The sequence below is a fragment of the Anguilla rostrata genome, chromosome 5, assembly GCF_018555375.3.
Source record: "Anguilla rostrata isolate EN2019 chromosome 5, ASM1855537v3, whole genome shotgun sequence".
Lineage (NCBI taxonomy): Eukaryota > Metazoa > Chordata > Actinopteri > Anguilliformes > Anguillidae > Anguilla > Anguilla rostrata.
In genome coordinates, this window is record NC_057937.1 from 62,671,852 (window position 1) to 62,692,406 (window position 20,555).

The window sequence follows — 20,555 nt, forward strand, 5'->3', positions numbered from 1 at the left end:
CCAGGGTCATTTGCAGAAACTAAGACCTACAAACACACCAACTATCCAGGAACAAACTGCTCTCCTGTTAAAGGCACTTCTGATGAAGGAAACCAACCCAAGGGCAATTCGGTGCCCCCTGGTGGTAAAATATTTCTGGTAATTATTATTTGCGAATCGAGGGCGGTGATACACTTCAACGCACCAGGTTTGTTGGAATGGTTTTCCCTGTGTGCAGTTAATTTGCATTGTGCTTTCCATCTTCTGTCACCATGCCATTTCTACCAGAGTCTCTCTGGCGGCTGGTGATGCACAAACAGCTGGAACTTCTTGTTTCTCTCTCCACTGAGCATGCTCAGTGTAGGGTAAACGGGGTATTGGCTGGGAACATTTGACAGAACCCCTGCCTGTTCCACAACGAGGCTCTCAACAGCCCAACACTCCAGCACACAGAGACGGCCAAATCTCCTATTATTACATCATAATCAAGAGCCAGACAGTCACATTATTGCATCGTAATCCGTAACCTCATAAACCTATTGTTACATCATGTTCAACTGCCACACAGACATTGGACGAGCAGCTCTGGGGGTAGGGAGTAACCACTCAGCCAATATTACTCCTGAAAGGTTACTGAATAAATCTGCGGTTATTTGACGACTGGAGTTCTGTCTGGTGTTCTGGAACAGGACGGGGCGAGGGCTAGCCTTTTCTCCTGCTCACTCTAAATCCCAGGACTTCAGGATGCTGGATGAATTTGGTTGGGGGTGAGAATACCTCCCAGGGGTAACTGCTCGGCACAAACGTTAAACATTCCCTCACCCTTCCTCCTAGTCCCGTTCCTGGAGTTCTGCCAAAATGCCTCCGGAGGCCTGGAGGGGGAGGTCAGCGCACTTCCTGTTCGAGGGTCGCGCTGGTCGCCACGGCGAGGGGGCCCTTCTGCTGCCATGGCAACACTCATCCCACAGTACACAGGGAAACAGGGTTCCACTGTAGGGGGCGTTTCTGCATTGACCCGGTTTTCCTCTGCACGTTAGCCACTGCAAGCAGGCTAGCTGTACTCGCACACATCTGGAAAATCCAGAGAGCTTTTTTTGGATGAAAATCAGCTCAATAGAGATCAGGCTACATTGCTGGAAGTAGCTCTGATTGTTATTAAACAGTTATTAACAGTTATGTTAATAAATAAAAAAATATGATATGAAAAATATGACCAAAACAAAAAGTACCATTCCCTTCATTAAGTTCATAAATAAGTCAAATACGACCAAAAATAAAAATGTACTATTCCCTTCAAACTCCAAATACCTTTCATACTCCTTGGGGGAAATAAACCTCACCACAGTGATTATTTGGCATAAAACAAAATTGTTTATTTCATATGATAAAATGTAAAAAATATACAGGCAATATGAAAGGATCCATTATAGATATTACAACACGTCTACAAAAAAGGTTTACAATTATGAAAATAAATATTAATGTATTTTGTGCAAACAGCTCGTTTGTCCTGATTACATGCTGGAGAGAGATGGAGAAAGAAGAGAGAGAGAGAGAGTGATCTGTGGGGAAGAGAGAAATTGTGATATACAAGATATACAGAGAAGGAGGGAATGAAAGAGAGAGGTAGAGGGAGTGAAAGAGAGAAGGAGAGAGAGAAGAGGAATGAGAGGGAGTGAAAGAGAGAGGGAGAGGAGGTGGTAGAGGGAGTGAAAGAGAAAGGGAGAGAGAGGAGGTAGAGGGAGTGAAAGAGAGAGGGAGAGAGAGAGGAGGGAGAGGGAGTGAAAGAGAGAGGGAGAGAGGAGGAGGAGAGGGAGTGAAAGAGAGAGGGAGAGAGAGAGGAGGAGGAGAGGAGAAAGAAGAGGGAGAGAGAGAGGAGAGAGGGAGTGAAGAGAGGAGAGAGAGGAGGGAGGGAGGAAGAGGGGAGAGGAAGAGGAGAGGAGGAAGAGGAACCAAACAGACTGGGGGATCAGAGAGGAAAGTCTCCCCAGGTTAGTGTTGGGAGGGGGGAGGGGGGTCTGGTTTTTGGCCCTGTCCCCCTCCCCACTGCAGTGCTGTTTTAAAGAGGCTGAGAGCTTCATGTGGGCCCTGGTGGACTCCAACATGGCCCCCGCAGCACCGAGTCCCTCCGGCCTGAGAGGCAGCTTATCTCACTGTGCGGCTGCGGAAGGCTTTGTCCTGGGACCCTGATAACCCCCCACCCCACCCCAAACCGCCCCTTCCCCCCACACCCCCACCCCCACCCCACACACCCCTGCCCTCAGCAACTCAGCAAGCAGGGCCTACACAGACCTCAGCAGCCATGTTTCTACCGTCCCACTGAAGCACCGTTCTTATATATATATCTTTACTCATACGCAACAGCAGAGGTTCCTCCAAGGACCTCGATGAGCACCACAGCTTTGGCTTACGTTTTGGCACAGGCAGAGCTTTGGTAATCAAACAGACATGTGTAATCAAACAAGCGTGTGTGTGTTTGTATGTGTGTGTGTGTGTGTGTGTGTGTGTGAGCATGGGTGCGTGTACGGCCTGTGTGTATGTGTGTGTGTGTGTGTGTGTGTGTGTGTGTGTGCCTGTGTCTGTGTGTTTGTGTGTGTGTGAGCATGGGTGCATGTGTGCCTGTGTGTGTGTGTTTGTGTTTGTGTGTGAGCATGTGTTTGTCTGTGTGTGTGTGTGTGTGTGTGTGTGCGTGCCTGTGTCTGTGTGTTTGTGTGTGTGTGTATGTGCGTGTGTGTGAGCATGCGTGCGTGTGTGCCTGTGTGTGTGTGTGAGCATGTGTTTGTTTGTGTGTGTGTGTGTGTGCACGTCCATGTAGGTGTATTTGTATGTGACAGAAACTTCCATTGTAATTAATTCTTGTGCCATAGGAATATCCTTGTGAAACACTCAGGGCCAGTTTCACACACACAGATTAAGCTTATTCCAGGACTAAACTGACTTTCGTACTCGAATAAAAACAAGACCAGGTCAAAACCTAGTATATGGCAGGACCTAAGACACTTCTATCCGGCCGACCAATGGTGTAACTTCATAACTCACTCAATCACTCAGTCACAAACATTCGCGTTTATAGGGCTGGCCCCGCTGTTGCGGTCCAGCCAAAAATTCTAAATAGAATGTAGTCTAGGACTAGGCTTAATCAGTGTCTGCAAAAACTGGCCCTAAATGCTCAGAATAAAATCTAAAATCTTTTACAATTATTGCATCATTATATTATTTCAACTTATGCATACTTCATTATTCACATTTGAAATGACTAAAGATGTTAGGTTTGATTTTTGGCTTTGGAGCTCGCCAGGCCACCTGATAAAAATCCAAACATTCAATAACACCATGGAAAATGACCCCTCCCCTTTCACCATGGCAACAGGCTCCACCCCTTTCACCAGGAAACCCAAAGGCCCATCATTAAACAGTACATTCAGCCAATTACATGCTTTAGAAAATGAAAAAAAATACTTTGCATAAATTTGGCTTTATATATTAACATAATTTACCTCTAGTAAAATGATTCAATGTTTAACAACGGAACAAGGCAAGGGCTTAAAAAGGTTTTTAAAAATAACATGTTAAAATGTGAGAGCAACACTATAAACACATGGAAACCTGCATATATGCCAGAACTTTCCTTCTCTTTCGAGCCACTCAACGAGGTCAAGGAATGACCCAGTATTCTAAAAGAAATTTAATTTACAGTTCTTCTCATGTCATATGTCATACCTGGCTTTTCCAGGTAATAAAGAAACCCTGATCTGGTAGTCAGAAGCAACAGCACCTGCAAACTTCATTATTCCAAAAGACTTCATATGAAGGTACTACTGCCCTCATACACCCTGTCTTACACACCACAGTGTGTGTGTTAGTGCGTGCGTGCGTGCATGCGTGTGTGTGTGCACGTGTTAGTGTGTGTGCAGCAGTGTAGGATAATCGGAAAGGAACTGGTTCCATTCCCGGGTAGGACACTGCCGTTGTACCCTTGAGCTAAAGGTACTTAACCTGCATTGCTTCAGTGTATATCCAGCTGTATAAATGGATACAATGTAAAAATGCTGTGTAACAGTTGTGTAAGTCGCTCTGGATAAGAGCGTCTGCTAGATGCCTGTAATGTAATGTAAATGTAATCCCCGTGTGTGCGCGCGTGTGCGTGCGCGTGTGTGTCCATGTGCGTGTGCGTGTGCGTGTGCGCGTGTATGTCCTTGTGTGTGTGTGCACGCATGTGCGTGTGTGTCCTTGTGCGTGTGCGTGTGCGTGTATGTCCTTGTGTGTGTATGCGCGCGTGTGCGTGTATGTCCTCGTGTGTGTGTGCGCGCGTGTGTGTGCATGTATGTCCTTGTGTGTGTGCGCGCGTGTGCGTGCGTGTGTGTGACTTGGGGGGGACCATGCTGAAACGGAGACTCTCGATGGCGGCTCCAGCCGTCCCGGGCCGGCTGCAGGGACGGGGGCCGGCTGCAGGGATGGGGGCCGGCTGCAGGGACGGGGGCCGGCGGCAGGGATGGGGGCGCGCGGTTAGGTCACCTTGATGGAGGACTTCTTGCGGGCGCACAGCAGGGTGACGTAGGGCACCCCGATGAAGGCCCAGCGCTCGCTGGGCCAGAACAGGATGACGGGGCCCTGCTCCGGGGCCTCGGCCGCCGCGTCGAAGTAGGCGAAGCACACGCAGCCCAGGTAGGCCGCCAGGCAGATCAGGATGTGCCTGCGAGGAGCCAGCAGGGGGCAGTATGGAGTCAGTACATACTCCACATTGGCTGAACTCAGGGAGGTGATTTTTGATATGAATAACCAGGAAATATGGACATTCAGGAATGGAATATACAGGAAAGACATTGCAATAAAATACACTATCAAGATATTACTACACTTTACATCGCATTGCCAAATATACAACTATTAGTGTTTTCAGAAATTGAAATGTTTTTTAAAATATTTTCATTATATTTTCTTAACAGGCCACATATTCACAATATATAGCAGTATATTGCATTTGAATAAGGGCTAGTGGACTTTTGTTCACTACATGCCGCCTATTGAGAAGCTACCTCACACTCACAGTAAGGTCAAGGGGGACTGTACCACTCCCCACTGCAGGTAGGGAGGTGGACCATACCACTCCCCAGAGAAGGTAGGGGGATGGACCATACCACTCATCAGTGCAGGGAGGGAGGTGGACCGTACCACTCATCAGTGCAGGCAGGGGGAGATGTAGTGGCATTCACCACGCACAGTGCAGGTATGGAGGTGGACCGTACCACTGATCAGTGCAGGTAGGGGGGTGGACTGTACCACTCCTCAGTGCAGGTAGGGGGAGATGCAGTGGGACTCACCAGGCACAGTGCAGGTAGGGGGGAGATGCAGTGGGACTCACCAGGCACAGTGCAGGTAGGGGAAGTTGATGTAGGACCACATCTCGCAGAAGATCCTGTCGCTGATCCAGCAGAGCAGAGCCAGGGTCCACCACACCCCCGAAACAAGGCCCAGCTTAAACACCCGCAGGTTCTCACACCTGTGGGGAGTCACAACACAGGTTGGAAACTGCCGGGGGCTAGTTATTATTATTAATTATATTATCATATTTTTAAAAATTATTATAACTAATCTGGAGGTAAAGCAAAGAAGGGCTGAATGGCCTGTTCTCCTCATTGTGTATTTTTATGCTCTTATGTTCTAGATGGGCTGAATGGCCTGTTCTCCTCATTGTGTATTCTTATGCTCTTATGTTCTAGATGGGCTGAATGGCCTGTTCTCCTCATTGTGTATTCTTATGTTCTTATGTTCTAGATGGGCTGAATGGCCTGTTCTCCTCATTGTGTATTCTTATGTTCTTATGTTCTAGATGGGCTGAATGGCCTGTTCTCCTCATTATGTATCCTTATGCTCTTAACCTCCATTCTGAAAGGCAGCTGCGGTGGTTGTTGTTCCAGTAGAGTGGTGAGTAAGCCATGTCAAGGGGAAGGAATAGTTTACACTACCCTGGCTGGGGGGGTTGGGGGGGAGTAGGGGAAAGGTTTCTCTGTATAAACAGTGTCAGAACTCAACAATATCTCCCAACCCTCGCTAACAAACAGGACACACAGGCCAGAGACTGGCCTCACGAGCATGGCCCTCCAGAGGGACAGGACCCAGGCTCTCTGGCTGTCCCTGTGCAGTCTGCAGAACAACCATGCAGCTAACAGGAAGTGATGTAATTAGTCTGTGTGGCTGTGTGATGAACTCGCGCAGGATCTGTGTCTTCTGTAGAGGAGAAGGGTGAGAGGTCTGCCACTGATCTCAGGCGTTTTTCACACCAGAGAGATTCATAAAAGTGTTTCTTCATGAACGCATTTCTACATCCCCATTTTTTTTTCTACCAGAGGTGGAAAGTCCAGGGGTCAGAAATTAAAAGTCCTACCATGAGTTTCTTCCACCCCATGAACTCATCCAGCTGATTTCACTAATTAGGTCTTCCTCCTGGCTAAGGAATTGGGCTAATTAGCAAATCAAGGTGATTGGAACAAAGTACTGGGGACAACTTTTACTTTCTGAACGTGGATCTTCCACCTCTGGTTTTTACTGCAAGCAGAGAGCTGGGTTCCCTATTGGTTAGGAGCTGCATGTATGGAGAAAAATCATTAAACTATATAGTATTATAGTATCACATTATACAGCGATGATGCCGTTTCCATGGATATTAGTTCTCCCACAGAAAGACAGAGAGCTAAACACACATCGCCAAAATGAAATGGCTGTCACTCAGAACCAGACCAGGCTGTGTTCAGCGGAAGGAGAAGGCCACAGACTGGGCGAGTCTTTTTGGGATTTGTTTTTTTAGATCCTGAGAGGGGGACACGTGAGCTCCTCTGTGCATCTCCCCCAGCGCCTCCTCCCACGCCTCCCCCGGCGCCTCCCCCAGCGCCTCCCCCCACTCCTCCTCCTGTGCCTCCTCACCTCTTGAGCTCCGTGACCAGCAGGGCCGTGCGGGATGCCCCCCACCCGTCCGTGTCACCTCCGGACGCCCTGCACCACGCCTTGACCCCAGAGGCGGACTACACTACTCACCTCTCCTCCCACGCCTCCCCAGCGCCCCCCCACTCCTCCTCCCGTGCCTCCCCAGCGTCTCCTCCCACACCTCCTCCCGTGCCTCCTCCACGCCCCCCAGCGCTCCTCCACACCTCCTCCCGTGCCTCCTCCTACGCCTCCCCAGCGCTCCCCCACTCCTCCTCCCGTGCTCCTCCCAGCGTCTCCTCCCACACCTCCCCCAGCGCCTCCTCCCAGCGTTCCTCCTACGCCTCCCCAGCGCCTCCCCCACTCCTCCTCCCGTGCCTCCTCCCAGCGTCTCCTCCCACACCTCCCCCAGCGCCTCTCCCAGCGCTCCTCCCACGCCTCCCCGGCGCCCCCCACTCCTCCTCCCGTGCCTCCTCCTGTGCCTCCTCCCTGCGTCTCCTCCCACGCTTCCCCCAGCGCCTCCCCACTTCTCCTCCCGTGCCTCCTCCCGTGCCTCCTCCCAGCGTCTCCTCCTACGCCTCCTCCGGCGCTCCCCCTCTCTCCTCCTGCCTCCTCCCAGCGTCTCCTCCTACGCCTCCCCCTCCTCCCCCCTCTCCTCCTCCCGTGCCTCCTCCCACGCTCCCCCAGCGTCCCTCCCACGCCTCCCCTCTCCTCCCCCTCCTCCTCCCGTGCCTCCTCCCACGCCCCCCCCAGCGTCTCCTCCCACGCCTCCTCCTGTGCCTCCTCACCTCTTGAGCTCCGTGACCAGCAGGGCCGTGCAGGGGATGCCCAGGGACATGAGGGAGATGGCGTTGATGGCGGGTTTGACGAACGCCAGTGCCGTGGTCACCCCGGACAGGACGGCCATGACCACTTTGAACCTTGACCTGCAGAAGGCGGAAAACACTAACGTCAACTATTCACTTCATTTTATTTATTTCATGAAAAAGGTTATCAAACACCCATATCACTCATGTATATGAAATGAAATTAAACAATAATCAATGAGATTAAAGTGTAGACTGTCAGCTCTGACTTGATGGTATTCACATCCATATCAGTGGAACCGTGTAAGAATTACAGCTTATTTTACACACAGTGTCTCCATTTTAGGGGCCCGATTTAGGGGACTGAATCCTCTTATCACTCTTTGCAGGAAAACTCTAGAAAACACTGATAGTGACAGACAGTTTGTAGCCGAAGCTGACAGGCATAATGAACATGGGGCCCATGTGTGGGTGAGTGAGGACACACTTCCTTCCTTCTAGCAGAAAGTACCAGAAAGCACCAGAAAGAAGCATCGGAATCCCTGTGAGCTGAGGAGATCACAGAGGTCTGAGAGGACGAGGACAGGCATGGAAAGAGTCTAACCCACCATTACGGGAAGCAGAAAGGCACAGGAACCCTTTGAAGAGGAGGGCCTTTTGGATTGCCTTTTTCAAAATTCTAGAACTCCACCACTTTCAAATCGCCAGTAGCGATTGTTACATCAGCGCTAGAACATTCAGTTGCGAACGTTCCAATCGCACGTTTGTGATCTTACACCTCAAAGCACAAGTGTCAGACTCCAGTCCTGGAGGGCCGCGGTGTCTGCTGGTTTTCGGGATGTTGTTGCGGTTCATTAAAGTCACTGATTGGCTAAGGAATCCACACACCTTGTTCTCAGAGACCGTAATTGGCAGCTGACTGAAAAGAAAACACAAAAACCTGCAGACACTGCGGCCCCCTTAGGATTCAGTTTGACGCCCCTGCAAAGTGCTAAATCCCTGCACGGCATTTACCTTTGCTATGACTAGGACACATTTGTAACACAATCATATGGATGACGTCACACATGTTCCCACACTTTGCCCACCCCCCTCCAGTGCCCCCCCCACCCCCCGCAAGTACCCCCCTCCCCTCGCCAGCTGGGCTTATCCAGCGAGGTTCAGGACAGACGTCTGCGCCGGGGCTGGCCCTCACCTGTCCTTGCGGAAGACTCTGGGCAGGTACCTCTTGGGGAACCACATGCCAATGGCGCACATGAGCACCCAGAGGATGGCCAGCTCGTCCAGCATCTGACCCAGGAAGCTGAGCGTGGCGTGGAAGTACGTCGAGCCAATCCCTGCGCAGAACGGAAAGCAGGCGTGAACGCGTGAGAGGGGCCAAAACAGGCACCTCCCCTTTTTCTACAGAATGCTCTCTATCAACTGCTAAAGAGATCCACAGCACTGCCTATGACTAATTCACTCTAACAAGAGGCTGTCAAACAAACCTGACCAGTTTTCAAGTTACGTGACATGCTTTTATTTGGGGAGGAAGTTAAGACATGGGTGAAACTGTGTCATTAAAATACAAAATAAAATGACATAAATAACAACCGAAAAAAAAGTTATAATAATAATCACGAGCTATCAAGTAAAAAGGAATGCTTTTTTATGGTAGAAGACCAATAGATTTTAGTGAGAGTTGCATATATAAACTGTCCCGCGTTTAGCCATGTGACTAACAGAGAGTGGCTGAAAATGCTAAATTTAAATTGAGCACCGTCCCACTCCAGCCAGCTGACTGGCCAAATCTACTCAAATCCTGGGGCGGCAGGGCTTCCAAAACCTTTTCCACCAGTGGCCCTCAAAGTCTCAGGGTCCGATACACGCTGTGAGGAGAACATCACGCGTTTCATTATGACTCTGTAATTGCTGGGGACCGGCAGCCATGTTGCGAGGGCATTTGGAAACCATGACCCAACAGCAGAAGGGCGGGGCGACTATCCCAGCTGGCGCCTGAAGCGGTGCCAAGCCCCAAAACACGAACCCCTTTCACCCACAGAGCTAACCACCACCCTTACAGTGAACCACAAACAAGACTCTGTACACAGGACTTTAGATTTAGCCACAGAATCCAGCCCTGGCAGAGAACTGAGAATTTACACTCATGCAGAAAAGCTGTGCTTACACACTACTCTGACCCAGACTGTGCTCCATTACACTCACACAGAGAAGCTATGCTTACACACCACTCTGACCCAGACTGTGCTCTATTCCACTCACACAGAGAAGCTGTGCTTACACACCACTCTGACCCAGACTGTGCTCTATTCCACTCACACAGAGAAGCTGTGCTTACACACCACTCTGACCCAGACTGTGCTCCATTACACTCACACAGAGAAGCTGCGCTCACACACCACTCTGACCCAGACTGTGCTCCATTACACTCACACAGAGAAGCTGCGCTCACACACCACTCTGACCCAGACTGTGCTCCATTACACTCACACAGAGAAGCTGTGCTCACACACCACTCTGACCCAGACTGTGCTCCATTACAATCACACAGAGAAGCAGAGCACACTGGTTTCAGACACAGCAAACCCTGCTCCTCATAGCACACCCTGGTCCAGCTGCAGGCCTCAGCTTCGAGCTGTCACTCTCCACACACTGCTATTTCAGTTCACACACTCTGTGAGAGCCTCTGGCACCCTCCTTATCAGGGGCTCCTGCACCCCCCCCCCTCCCCCCCACCCTAGCGCACCCCGTGCCCCCCCCCCCCCCCCCCGCCCCAGTCGTGTTTATCAGCGTCTGGCCAGAGTTATTTCTGGGGCCGCCGGGTGCTATAAAGGAACTCGTTGTCAATCAGCCCCTGATACTCAACATGGCAGCATCCTTATCGCCGCGGCAACCACACATGGCGACTGTGAAGTGTCAGGAGACGCAAAGGCCACAGGAAACCCTCGAGCGTTTCTCGAAAAACTCCGGCTACGGCCGACCCAACAGGGCTCAGTGCGGGACGAGCGGTCACCCGGGCAACAGCTGGCAAAGGCGGCACAGGACCGCTGTGGCATTCCCCCTCTCTCTGTTTTCATTCTTATTTGTTTTTATTTGTGTGGTGCAGGATCTTCACCCGTCGGCTGGACGGAAATGTGAGCACATGTGGGTCTCATTTGATTGGAAAGGACAAATAAAATAATAGATTAAATACTTTTAAAAGGAGACTTCAAAGTAAATCTCCCCCCCCCCCCCAAATAAATTTCATTCATTCCTTTAATTGAATGTTCTGTCCCATACAGAGTAAACAGTAATGAAGTGCTGGAGATGTGGACTCCTGAGGGGGAGATGGGGGGGGGGGGGTTGGCGGTATGTAGGAGCAGCTTCCTGTCAGTCACTAGGTGTGTGGTTGCCCTGGTGACCGGTGTTTACCACCGACGCTCCCGGATGCACACTCAGCGAAGCTCCTTCTGCTTTTACCATTAATTCCTGCACTGCAGTCCCAAGACATTCAGAAAATAGTGAAACTAACACCGCGAGCGTTACGCTGGACGAGGGGAGTAACCGCTTCCTCGATTTCGCTAACTGATGGAACAACAAAATGGCCGCTTTATGGAATTATGAAATTACGAAATTATGAAATTTCACGTGACATTTCAAACGGGTTGGTATGTAAAAACACTAGCTGCGTAAGCTGATCTGCTGCGTCGGTTATGCAAACAAATGTAAATGTAATTCTGAGAGATATCCATTCAGTTCCACTGACAAACTCCCCCCCCCCCGCACCCCCCCCCCACACCCCCTCCAGAAACAGTTCTGACCATGGTCCAGATACTTGGTACTACCCACTGATCCAGAATCAGCTAAACCAACCACATTTGTAACCTAAACCATATTATGGAAAAAAGCTGGAGCTCATCAAAGTAAGAATATGACTGTACGTCTGGTCACCAGGAACCCAGCCTGTATGGAGATGCTATGTTCAGAGATGCGATGTAGAGTCAGCCTTAATTATGACATGATCACCTTTACAATTATGACATCATCTCATAGAAATGTGAGGGCTTTATTACAACAGCAGAATAGAACACAATTCAAAGCCATAAAACTCAGAACTTATTTCAGGACACTGTGAACCACTGACTGGTAATAAAGATATTTATGTAAGCTGTTCAAGTTTCCAGGGGGGTTCAACTTTATGCATAATCACAAACGCTCTAAAAATTCAGAAACTGTTCTTTGCTCAAGGGTGGAACTTCAGATCCCACGTGAGATTTGAACCCGTAGCCCTTTGGCTTTGCCCCTTAGTCACCTCTACACGTCGCTGCCTGTGTCTTCACTAGTAATGAGCTGCTGTGAAACCAATTCGAGCCGCCCTGTTCTTCTTTTCAGCCGTGAAATAAAAATTGCCTGAATGGCTGCAGATCTTAGTTGAAGCTGGGCGTATGTAAAGGAACCGTCTGTCTCCTGCTCCACACCGTTCTAGAGCGTTCGCCTCTCAACGAGGGAACGGAACGTGGATCAAACGTTCGTCGGGTCACGCGCGTCAAAAGTTACTTCGCGTGGAAGCACGTATACTGACATCATATCACAATATCAAGCCCACTTACCCACAACGACCAGCAGAGTCCATATTAGATATATTCCGCTGTTGAAATGTGTAGCGTACTGACGAAACAGGCACATTAATATAGGAGGCAAAATAAAGAACAATATGTTGCTGATCTGAAATGGAAAAAAATGGGGAAATAATAAATGATGACAGGATAAAAGCTGGAAAGCACAGGCAAGCAAACAGCAAATCAACTTGTTGCTAGCAACGGAAAACAGAAATACAAGGTCTATATTAGCCTATGTGCGACTGGTTTTGCTCAGGTTTCGTATTACACAGTGGCAGGACTGCATGGACGTTGCAGTGTTCTTTGAATGACCTCAACTTCTAACATTAAGTATAAACCAGCTACAAGGCTAAACAAAGGAAATCACGGTTTAAATACTTTAGCGCACGTATACCGTGTAACATATGTCACGTCCGTGCGCAATATAAACCCAGATAATAACCCATGCCCTGGTTCGTGCTTCAGATTGTACTTTTTTTTTTTTACAAAATAATCCCATCAGAGACACTGGACAGTCAATCACCTTTGCACTTTCCCAGCGGTGTGGCTGGAAATCGCATCTATATTGCAATCACCTCAAGGTAAACTTGACAGCAGGCAGCTGCGCACATCCCCCCGAGCATGCCAGCGCTGCCGTTATCTTAATTTAGCTTTCCAGCGACCACTTCTACAAATGTATGACACCGCGTGACAGCAGCGCACACGACAATAGCATGACGAGCAGTCGCTGCATAGAAAATTGCAGGTAGCCGTATGTTGGTTTAACAGATAGCGGGACAATGAACACACACTCACAAGGACAAGCTGAAGTGCAGTTAGTACGCTAGCTATTTACACTGAGAATGACATTTCCAACAGACCGTATTGTAGAACTCCGCTATGCCGGGGTAAATGAGGTAATTCCCCTCACACCAGTCGATCTCGGAGCTTCCAGCCTGTAGCTGGTCCCAAAACTTAAGGTTGCTCATTATTGTCCTTTGGCACAGTGATTGTTCTCCGGATGACCAGGTAGCCAGCCTGCTAGATGTCTCAATACTGTCCCCCCTAGCGAACGTCAGTTCTGCTATTATAACGTTTCTTACAAGCAGCCAACAGTGCGGGCAGCTAAATTGCTGTCAAGTCTCTACTGTACCATCGTCCTGCATAAAATTAAATCTGAATCGTAACCATTAAACGACCGTAAGTATCCGGTGGTCTTCCGGCAACAGCAGAATACTTTGCGGCTCATACTTGTCAAACTGTAGCGGATAGTAGAGCAGCGCTAACGCTAATCTCGCGGATGACGGTGTCTACACGGTCTAGACCAACAACAACTAGGTTTGCCAGCAACATGTGATCAACGCATGCGTGTAGTGGCCTCAACTTCTCGGATAAAGCCGCGGATGTGCATGTACTACGTCTATGATTCGTTTCTGTGACAGCGGTTATGTCTGTAGTCGTATCTAATCTATTCGACTGCTTCAGATGTGCGGATATGGCCTTTTTTCTGCTGACAAACCCGTACTTTAGAACAGTTTCGAGGCAAGTCTGTGCACACCGTGTTCTCAGTGTGAGAAAAGAACACCGCCTTCTGTTCTTTTTTTCGGCAGCCGAATGCGACGATAAAAGCCTCCAGATTCTCTTTGCAACATTTTACACTACTACTATGCACAATTAAGAGGTGAAATCTGTCAAAAACATGTTAGTAGGTGACAACGTTCGTGACATTTTAAACATTTCCTGTGACAAAACGCACTCGGCTCCAGCTGTTTGCTGCTATATGTATATGCCTAAAATGCATGAATTTGATTTCAACGAAATATTAATAACATAAACCATCAGTAAAATACTGTCAAACTGGATGTTGTTTTACGTGTCCTCATATAGAAAAAAACAGCGTTTCATATAGAAAATTTAACTCGTCCGAATGACGACATCATACAGTTGTAACACTAACAACAAATATGAAACTAGCCTACACTGATTACTCGGAACAAACTCGGAAAACCACAACTTTCGTCCTGTGTTACAACATTTTATTGCCGATTTGCCTACACCAGTGGTTTTCAAACTCGGTATATGGACCCCTGTGTATGCTGGTTTTTTTTCCAACCACAACTGCAAATTTTAACAATATGTTTATTCTGTCAGAAATAGCTAGCATGCTATGAAGAATAAAAGTCCCATATTCATAGTGCTAGATTGAAAATGATAAAATAAAGAGACATCAATTTTTTAACTGATCTAATTAAAGAGTAGCTCCTAATTGCTTAGCAAATGATGATGAGCCAAGCGTGCACTGTGATATCTTCATTATCAACCAAATGGCTAGTTTTAGTGGCCATGTGTCCACGCTTTCTTCAGCTAGGAGCCTGTTTATTCGCCTCAGTCTTTAATTTGATCAGTTAAATCATTACCTCTCTTCATGTAATCATTTGGAATATACCACAATGTGAATAAGGGACTTTTATTCTTTATAGCACGCATAGCTATTTCTGACATAATATATCTTAAGCGGGAAAATAATGCCTCAAAACAGGAAACGTGTAATTAGGACAAATCAACATCTTGTTAAAACTATGGGATTGCAGTTGTGGTTGGAATAAATACCAGCATATAGCCTACAGGGGTCCCCAGTATCGAGTTTGAAAACTACAGGCCTAAATCACGAAACCAGGAGAAATATGTCAGCAAATAGACATATTTGTAAAAAGATATATTTCTCTTGGTCAAAGTGCTGATGTTGTGTTTCTTGGCCTTTGAACGAACATCTTTAATTACCTGTTCTGAACTTGTTCAACGGATATCAGACCGACGCAAAGGTTCTTCCAACAGAGCTGTGAAATATCGCGATAATATAACGCGTCTATGTGAGCGTGTGAGGCGGATATCCGCCCTCTTTCCAGTGGCGGACCTGAGCCGCGTCAGTCTCACAAAATGAAGGTGAGGTGGAATAAAATTCGTTTTTGGACTCTGTGGCGAGGCTAATATCGTGTCATGTTCATTTAACACCGCCAAATACAACATTAACAACACAGCCGATACATTTGCGTGGTGTTTGGACGGTTTATAGCTAAAGATGGATGTTGATTTTGTTCTGCAGTGCTGAACTGGGAATTCAGCGATTGATAAACATGGCGGCCTCCAGGTTGAGCAAATGTGTATTAAGCAAAACTTGCTGTTGGGCCGCAGTTGTTTGATTGTCGAGTCGTACAATTTGTTTAGTCGTTATTCCGATGTACATTGATTAAGTCTCGGCCACATTTGTTTACTACGTAAATGATTAATTTGTTAGTCAACTTGCGTTGCGTTCGTCCTGTTAGCTGGTATAGGTTGCGAGACCTCGTGTCACGATTCCGTGTCTTAACCCGTAGGTAACTTAGGTCTTTTAGATATTTCCGGGAATTGTTAGAAAACAAATGAAACAATACTAAAGACCGTCCAGTTTCTTGGATACACTGCTAAGCAGTATTTCACCGCTCAGATTGGCATGCTAGACGCAAGTCGGCCAGCTTGCCGGGACATTGATAGTGGTTACGCGTGTTGTGAATGACTTTCTATGCGATAGCCACAATATTAGCTACATTACGTGAACGTTAATTAAAAGTTGAGCGTTATACAGCCAGCACTCCGATTGGTAGGACGGTACTTGACAGTTGGCTGCCGACGTTCAGTTTATTTGTTTATTATAACTAGTGGGCAGGGGTTGCAGAGCGTTAAGCATCTTCACTACATTATAGCGTGGGACAGCAGTGTGGTATAGTAGCTGCAGAACTGTAATTCAGTGGTTGCAGGTTTGACTCCCAGGTTTGGGGCATTGCCTTTGTACTGTTGACCATGGTACTCAGCCTGAATTTACACAGTAAACGGTATTCCGACTCTTAAATGACAGCGACGCTGCTTTTCTGACCCGAGTCCTCTGCCGTCTCTTGCAGCTCAACATCTCTTTCCCGGCCACTGGCTGCCAGAAGCTGATCGAAGTGGACGACGAGCGCAAGCTGCGCACGTTCTACGAGAAGCGCATGGCCACCGAGGTGGCGGCCGACCCCCTCGGCGAGGAGTGGAAGGTGAGCGCCGTCGCGTGGCGACCGTCGCCATGGCGTGAATGCCTGCAGCGTCTGCGGCAGCTGCACTCCTGGGCTGCACGGGAGCAGCAGGAGTGCAGCACGCCTTATGCTTTTATCCAAAGCGCTTTACAATTGATGCCCCATTCACACACACTCACACACCAATGGTGAAAGGGTGCCATGCAAGGATAGAGGTTAGGTGTCTTGCTCAGGGACACGCCCAGGGCGGGGGATCGAACCGACAACCCTCCGACTGCCAGACAACCACTCTTACCTCCTGAGCTATGTCACCGAGATGGAGAGAGAGTTAGACACACAGGGAGAGAGCGAGCGAGTGTGTGTGTGTGTGAGAGATGGAGAGAGTTAGACACATGGAGAGAGAGAGACAGACAGTGTGTTTGTGAGAGAGAGAGAGAGAGAGAGAGAGAGAGTGGGAACGAGGGCGAATTGGAGCGTGGAGACTGCGTGTCTGATGCAGGCGTGTGCTGTGTGGAGACTGCGTGTCTGACGCGTGTGCCGTGTGGTTCTGCGCAGGGCTACATGGTGCGCATCAGCGGGGGGAACGACAGGCAGGGCTTCCCCATGAAGCAGGGCGTGCTGACGCACGGGCGCGTGCGCCTCCTGCTCAGCAAGGGCCACTCCTGCTACCGGCCCCGCAGGACCGGCGAGCGCAAGCGCAAGTCCGTGCGCGGCTGCATCGTCGACGCCAACCTCAGCGTGCTCAACCTGGTCATCATCAAGAAAGGTGGGTGTGCGCGCCGGGCACGCGGAGCGGGCTTACGCCGGCTGCTGATTGGTCAAGGGACCGGGTGGCTTCTGATTGGTTAAGGGGCGGGTTTTTTTTTTTGATTGACAGGTATCCTGGCAAACACAACATGGTTCTCGCAACGTCAGTGAAATGTTTTGTCAATGTTATAACGTTGCAGCAATATTATGAGAACATTGTGTGTTTGCTGGAGTTGTATTTCCAATTGTTGTAAGCTGGTCTGGCAGTACGGTCTGAGGGTTAGGGTTAGGGTTGATTAGGGAATGACTGTAGGGGTTGCAGACCGGACTTGCGAAATACTTCTGGACTACAATGTTGTGGAAAGGGTTCAGATATCATACTGAACCTTAAACTTAAAACTGGCCAGTTTACTGATCGATGTCACTACCAAGTATTGTAATTTCTGTGCTGAACAGTTTGTGCAATAGGCACAGCCCGCTGGGTTGAACAGCTACCAAACGAGAGCATTCACAAGAGAGTAGGCAGAAAAAGCAGCGTGCCTCAATTTAGTTTCACCTGGCAAACGTGGGCCTGACGATTAAGCATGTAGTCAGGCTGTTGGTCTCTCCCCGCTCGCACACCAGTAGACCCTTCCAGGCTGGCCTGTAGCCTCTAAGGGGGGACAGTGTTGTGCTACAGAAACTGTGGAGCTGCTCACCAGATGCGACCTGACCCACCCAACTGTGGCTGGTTGAACTGCATTGCTCTCCCACCCCCCTCCTGTGTTACCCTTCACCTTTGCAATGATATAGAGGAAGAGGAAATGCAAACTGATTAGATTACGTTACGTTAGCATAAGGAACTGCCATAAGACGAGACTGGCACTGTGGATTTACACAATGTTCTAGAACACTTGCCTAAATCAGACCTCAGCATGTTACTCCTCCTGTTCTTATTTTAAAGAAAGTTATATGCAGTAATGGCATTACACCTCTAGAGGGCAGAAAGGTAGAGTGAGTTCTGCTGGAGAGAGTGGCCGAGGCTTCGGGACCCCATAATGGGCGGAGACTTATGCTGTCACTGCTGGGGTATGAGCCATAAGAGAGATCTTCCACAGCAACAAGAAATCCGATTGGTTCAATTTGGTGAGCAAAATTTGATGGCTCCGCCCATTGTGGGTTTGATGAAGCCTCATTGGGTCTTACCCCCGTGTTGTGTTCGGTCGTTGGCGTGCGCCTGGCCCAGGTTAGGCCGCGTACTGAAAGACTCTGCTCCTGTCCCAGGTGAGAAGGACATCCCAGGGCTGACCGACAGCACCGTCCCTCGCCGGCTGGGTCCCAAGAGGGCCAGCAAGATCCGCAAGCTCTTCAACCTGTCCAAGGAGGACGACGTCCGCCAGTACGTGGTGAGGAGGCCCCTGACCAAGGAAGGTGAGTCGCTCCCTCCCCCACTCTCAGGGCTAGCCCTGTATGCTAGCCTTGTGCTTGTCCAGATGGGGCACTGCTGTCGTCCCCCCCCCCCCCCCCCCAATCATGTTTTTGAGTTATACCTCTGAATATCCACTCAATTTTTATGACCAGCATCTCACTGTAACCAATCTCACTGAAGGTGATTCTTAGGTGAAGGCGGTGATTCAAAAATACTGACACATGAGGGTTATGGGTGAATAGTGAGTTTGTGTAGATGAATCCCTCCAGAGCTGTCCCTCTGGTTTGCCAGAGTAAGGGCTTAGTCCAGTCACACTGGAGGCTCTGAGCTCATGGGAAATGTAGTCTTTAGACCTGTCGTAAGCCTCAGACAGTCTGTCGTCCCGCACACCAGTAGACCCTTCCAGGCTGGCCTGTAGCCTCTAAGGGGGGACAGTGTTGTGCTACAGAAACTGTGGAGCTGCTCACCAGATGCGACCTGACCCCCCCTACAGTGGCTGGTTGAACTGCATTGCTCTCCCACCCCCTTCCCGTATTACAGAATGTCAGATCATGGCCTTTTCCACTTTTATAACCATTAAAGGTGCAGGAGGACCCCGTTCCTTAGCTAGTCATTCTACTGCATGGCACAGGTTCAGTTTCCCACTGCTCAGTACGTCCAGTAAAAATAAATTAGCCTCTTCAGCTCAGTCCCTTTCTCCTGTCGTTCACTCTGACCTCGCGGATCTCTCTCCCTCGTCCCCCCCGTCCCTCCCCAGGTAAGAAGCCGCGCTCCAAGGCCCCTAGGATCCAGCGGCTGGTGACGCCGCGCGTCCTGCAGCACAAGCGCCGCCGCATCGCGCTGAAGAAGCAGCGCACGCAGAAGAACAAGGAGGAGGCGTCCGAGTACGCCAAGCTGCTGGCCAAGAGGATGAAGGTACGGGACCCACACCCCCCCCCTAACCCTCACCCTAACCCTAACCCCATTACAGTCACTGCAGCTCCACCGTAGTGTAGCGTAGCAGTTATGGAATCCTAAAGGTTGCAGGTTCCGTTCCCAGGTTGGACACAGCCATTGTGCACTCGGTAAGTGCTGGTAGTGTAGTGTCATGAAATGAGTGTGAAGCACGCTGTAGTTATTTACTTGGTAAATGGTAAATGGACTGCATTTATATAGCGCTTTTATCCAAAGCGCTTTACAATTGATGCCTCTCATTCGCCAGAGCAGTTAGGGGTTATGGGGTTAGGTGTCTTGCTCAAGGACACTTCGACATGCCCAGGGTGGGGTTTGAACCGGCAACCCTCCGACTGCCAGACAATCGGTCTTACCTCCTGAGCTATGTCGCCCCCTACTTCAGTTAGGGAGCATCAGGGACAGTGGACGCCTGAGCAGTTTCCCATGTACCGTACGTATTTATAGCCAGAGCTAACGCATGCTACACCGCTAGCCTCCTATACCAGTCTCCTAGCGGGGGTTGGTAGTTTACTGTGTGTCCCCTTTATGCAGGCCAGATCAGGTGAAGTCATGTTTGTGCAAAGGGCAGAGTGTATACCGGACTGATCAGGAGATTCTCGGGTCCTCAGTGTGTCTGGGCTGCTTATATTCGATTCGGCTTTATTGCTGAACGTTCTCTGCTGCTGTCAGCTGTGAGAGTGCGATGGCTCTCGTGTGTTTGTGCTGAGCACATATCCAAGGCTGCCATGTTCAGGTGTGAAATGGGGGGGGGGGGGGTCACCCCTGCTCATGAGTGGGCAGGGGGACTCCTCTGTAAGGACATTAGAGGCCGTTTGACTCACCTGATTGGCTCACCTGTGTTGGGTCTGCTCTGCAGGAGGCCAAGGAGAAGCGGCAGGAACAGATCGCCAAGAGACGCCGCCTGTCCTCCCTGCGGGCCTCCACGTCCAAGTCCGAGTCCAGCCAGAAGTAGACGCTCCCGTGTAAAGAGAACCATTAAAGGAAAAGGTTTTGCTCTAGAGATGCTCCTCTGCGTTTTCATTAGACCCTGAAACGGATGTGAGCTGGCAGCCCCTGGAGCGGAGGGGGGAAACGGGCCCTTACACTGCCATTCGTACCAAACGCTTATTCAGAAACCAGG

The 20,555-nt window shown here is 49.5% G+C and overlaps 2 protein-coding genes across 5 annotated transcripts; one reads left to right on the forward strand and one right to left on the reverse strand.

The window, feature by feature from the left end:
- Positions 1 to 2,603: 2,603 nt before the first annotated feature.
- LOC135255890 (alkaline ceramidase 2-like) lies at positions 2,604 to 15,149 on the reverse strand. Of its 4 annotated transcripts, XM_064337661.1 has the most exons (7): positions 13,162 to 13,821; positions 12,293 to 12,407; positions 8,899 to 9,040; positions 7,686 to 7,823; positions 5,342 to 5,479; positions 4,466 to 4,672; positions 2,604 to 4,408 (listed from the first exon to the last, which is right to left on the reverse strand). In XM_064337661.1, exons 1-6 carry the CDS (start codon positions 13,267 to 13,269, stop codon positions 4,486 to 4,488), a joined length of 828 nt encoding a protein of 275 aa, XP_064193731.1. In that variant the 5' UTR covers positions 13,270 to 13,821; the 3' UTR covers positions 2,604 to 4,408; positions 4,466 to 4,485. The 4 variants fall into 4 exon arrangements, with proteins under 4 accessions (XP_064193731.1, XP_064193733.1, XP_064193732.1 ...); XM_064337663.1 differs by lacking the exon at positions 13,162 to 13,821 and adding an exon at positions 15,062 to 15,149 and having other exon boundaries at positions 2,604 to 4,672; XM_064337662.1 differs by having other exon boundaries at positions 2,604 to 4,672; positions 12,825 to 13,822.
- Positions 15,075 to 20,433, forward strand: LOC135255891 (small ribosomal subunit protein eS6). Its single transcript, XM_064337664.1, has 6 exons — positions 15,075 to 15,223; positions 16,216 to 16,347; positions 16,882 to 17,092; positions 18,337 to 18,483; positions 19,239 to 19,396; positions 20,292 to 20,433. Exons 1-6 carry the CDS (start codon positions 15,218 to 15,220, stop codon positions 20,385 to 20,387), a joined length of 750 nt encoding a protein of 249 aa, XP_064193734.1. The 5' UTR covers positions 15,075 to 15,217; the 3' UTR covers positions 20,388 to 20,433.
- Positions 20,434 to 20,555: the final 122 nt, after the last annotated feature.

Coding starts and splice junctions, on each gene's coding strand:
- LOC135255890 (XM_064337661.1), bottom strand. CDS start 13,269: ATGAGCAACCTTAAGTTTTGGGACCAGCTACAGGCTGGAAGCTCCGAG. Junction 7,824..8,898: donor AGAGTCTTCCGCAAGGACAG/GTGAGGGCCAGC, acceptor CGCCTTCTGCAG/GTCAAGGTTCAAAGTGGTCA. Junction 4,673..5,341: donor CCCTACCTGCACTGTGCCTG/GTGAGTCCCACT, acceptor GGCTCCTCGCAG/GCACATCCTGATCTGCCTGG.
- LOC135255891 (XM_064337664.1), top strand. Junction 17,093..18,336: donor CCTGGTCATCATCAAGAAAG/GTGGGTGTGCGC, acceptor CTCCTGTCCCAG/GTGAGAAGGACATCCCAGGG. Junction 19,397..20,291: donor TGCTGGCCAAGAGGATGAAG/GTACGGGACCCA, acceptor TCTGCTCTGCAG/GAGGCCAAGGAGAAGCGGCA.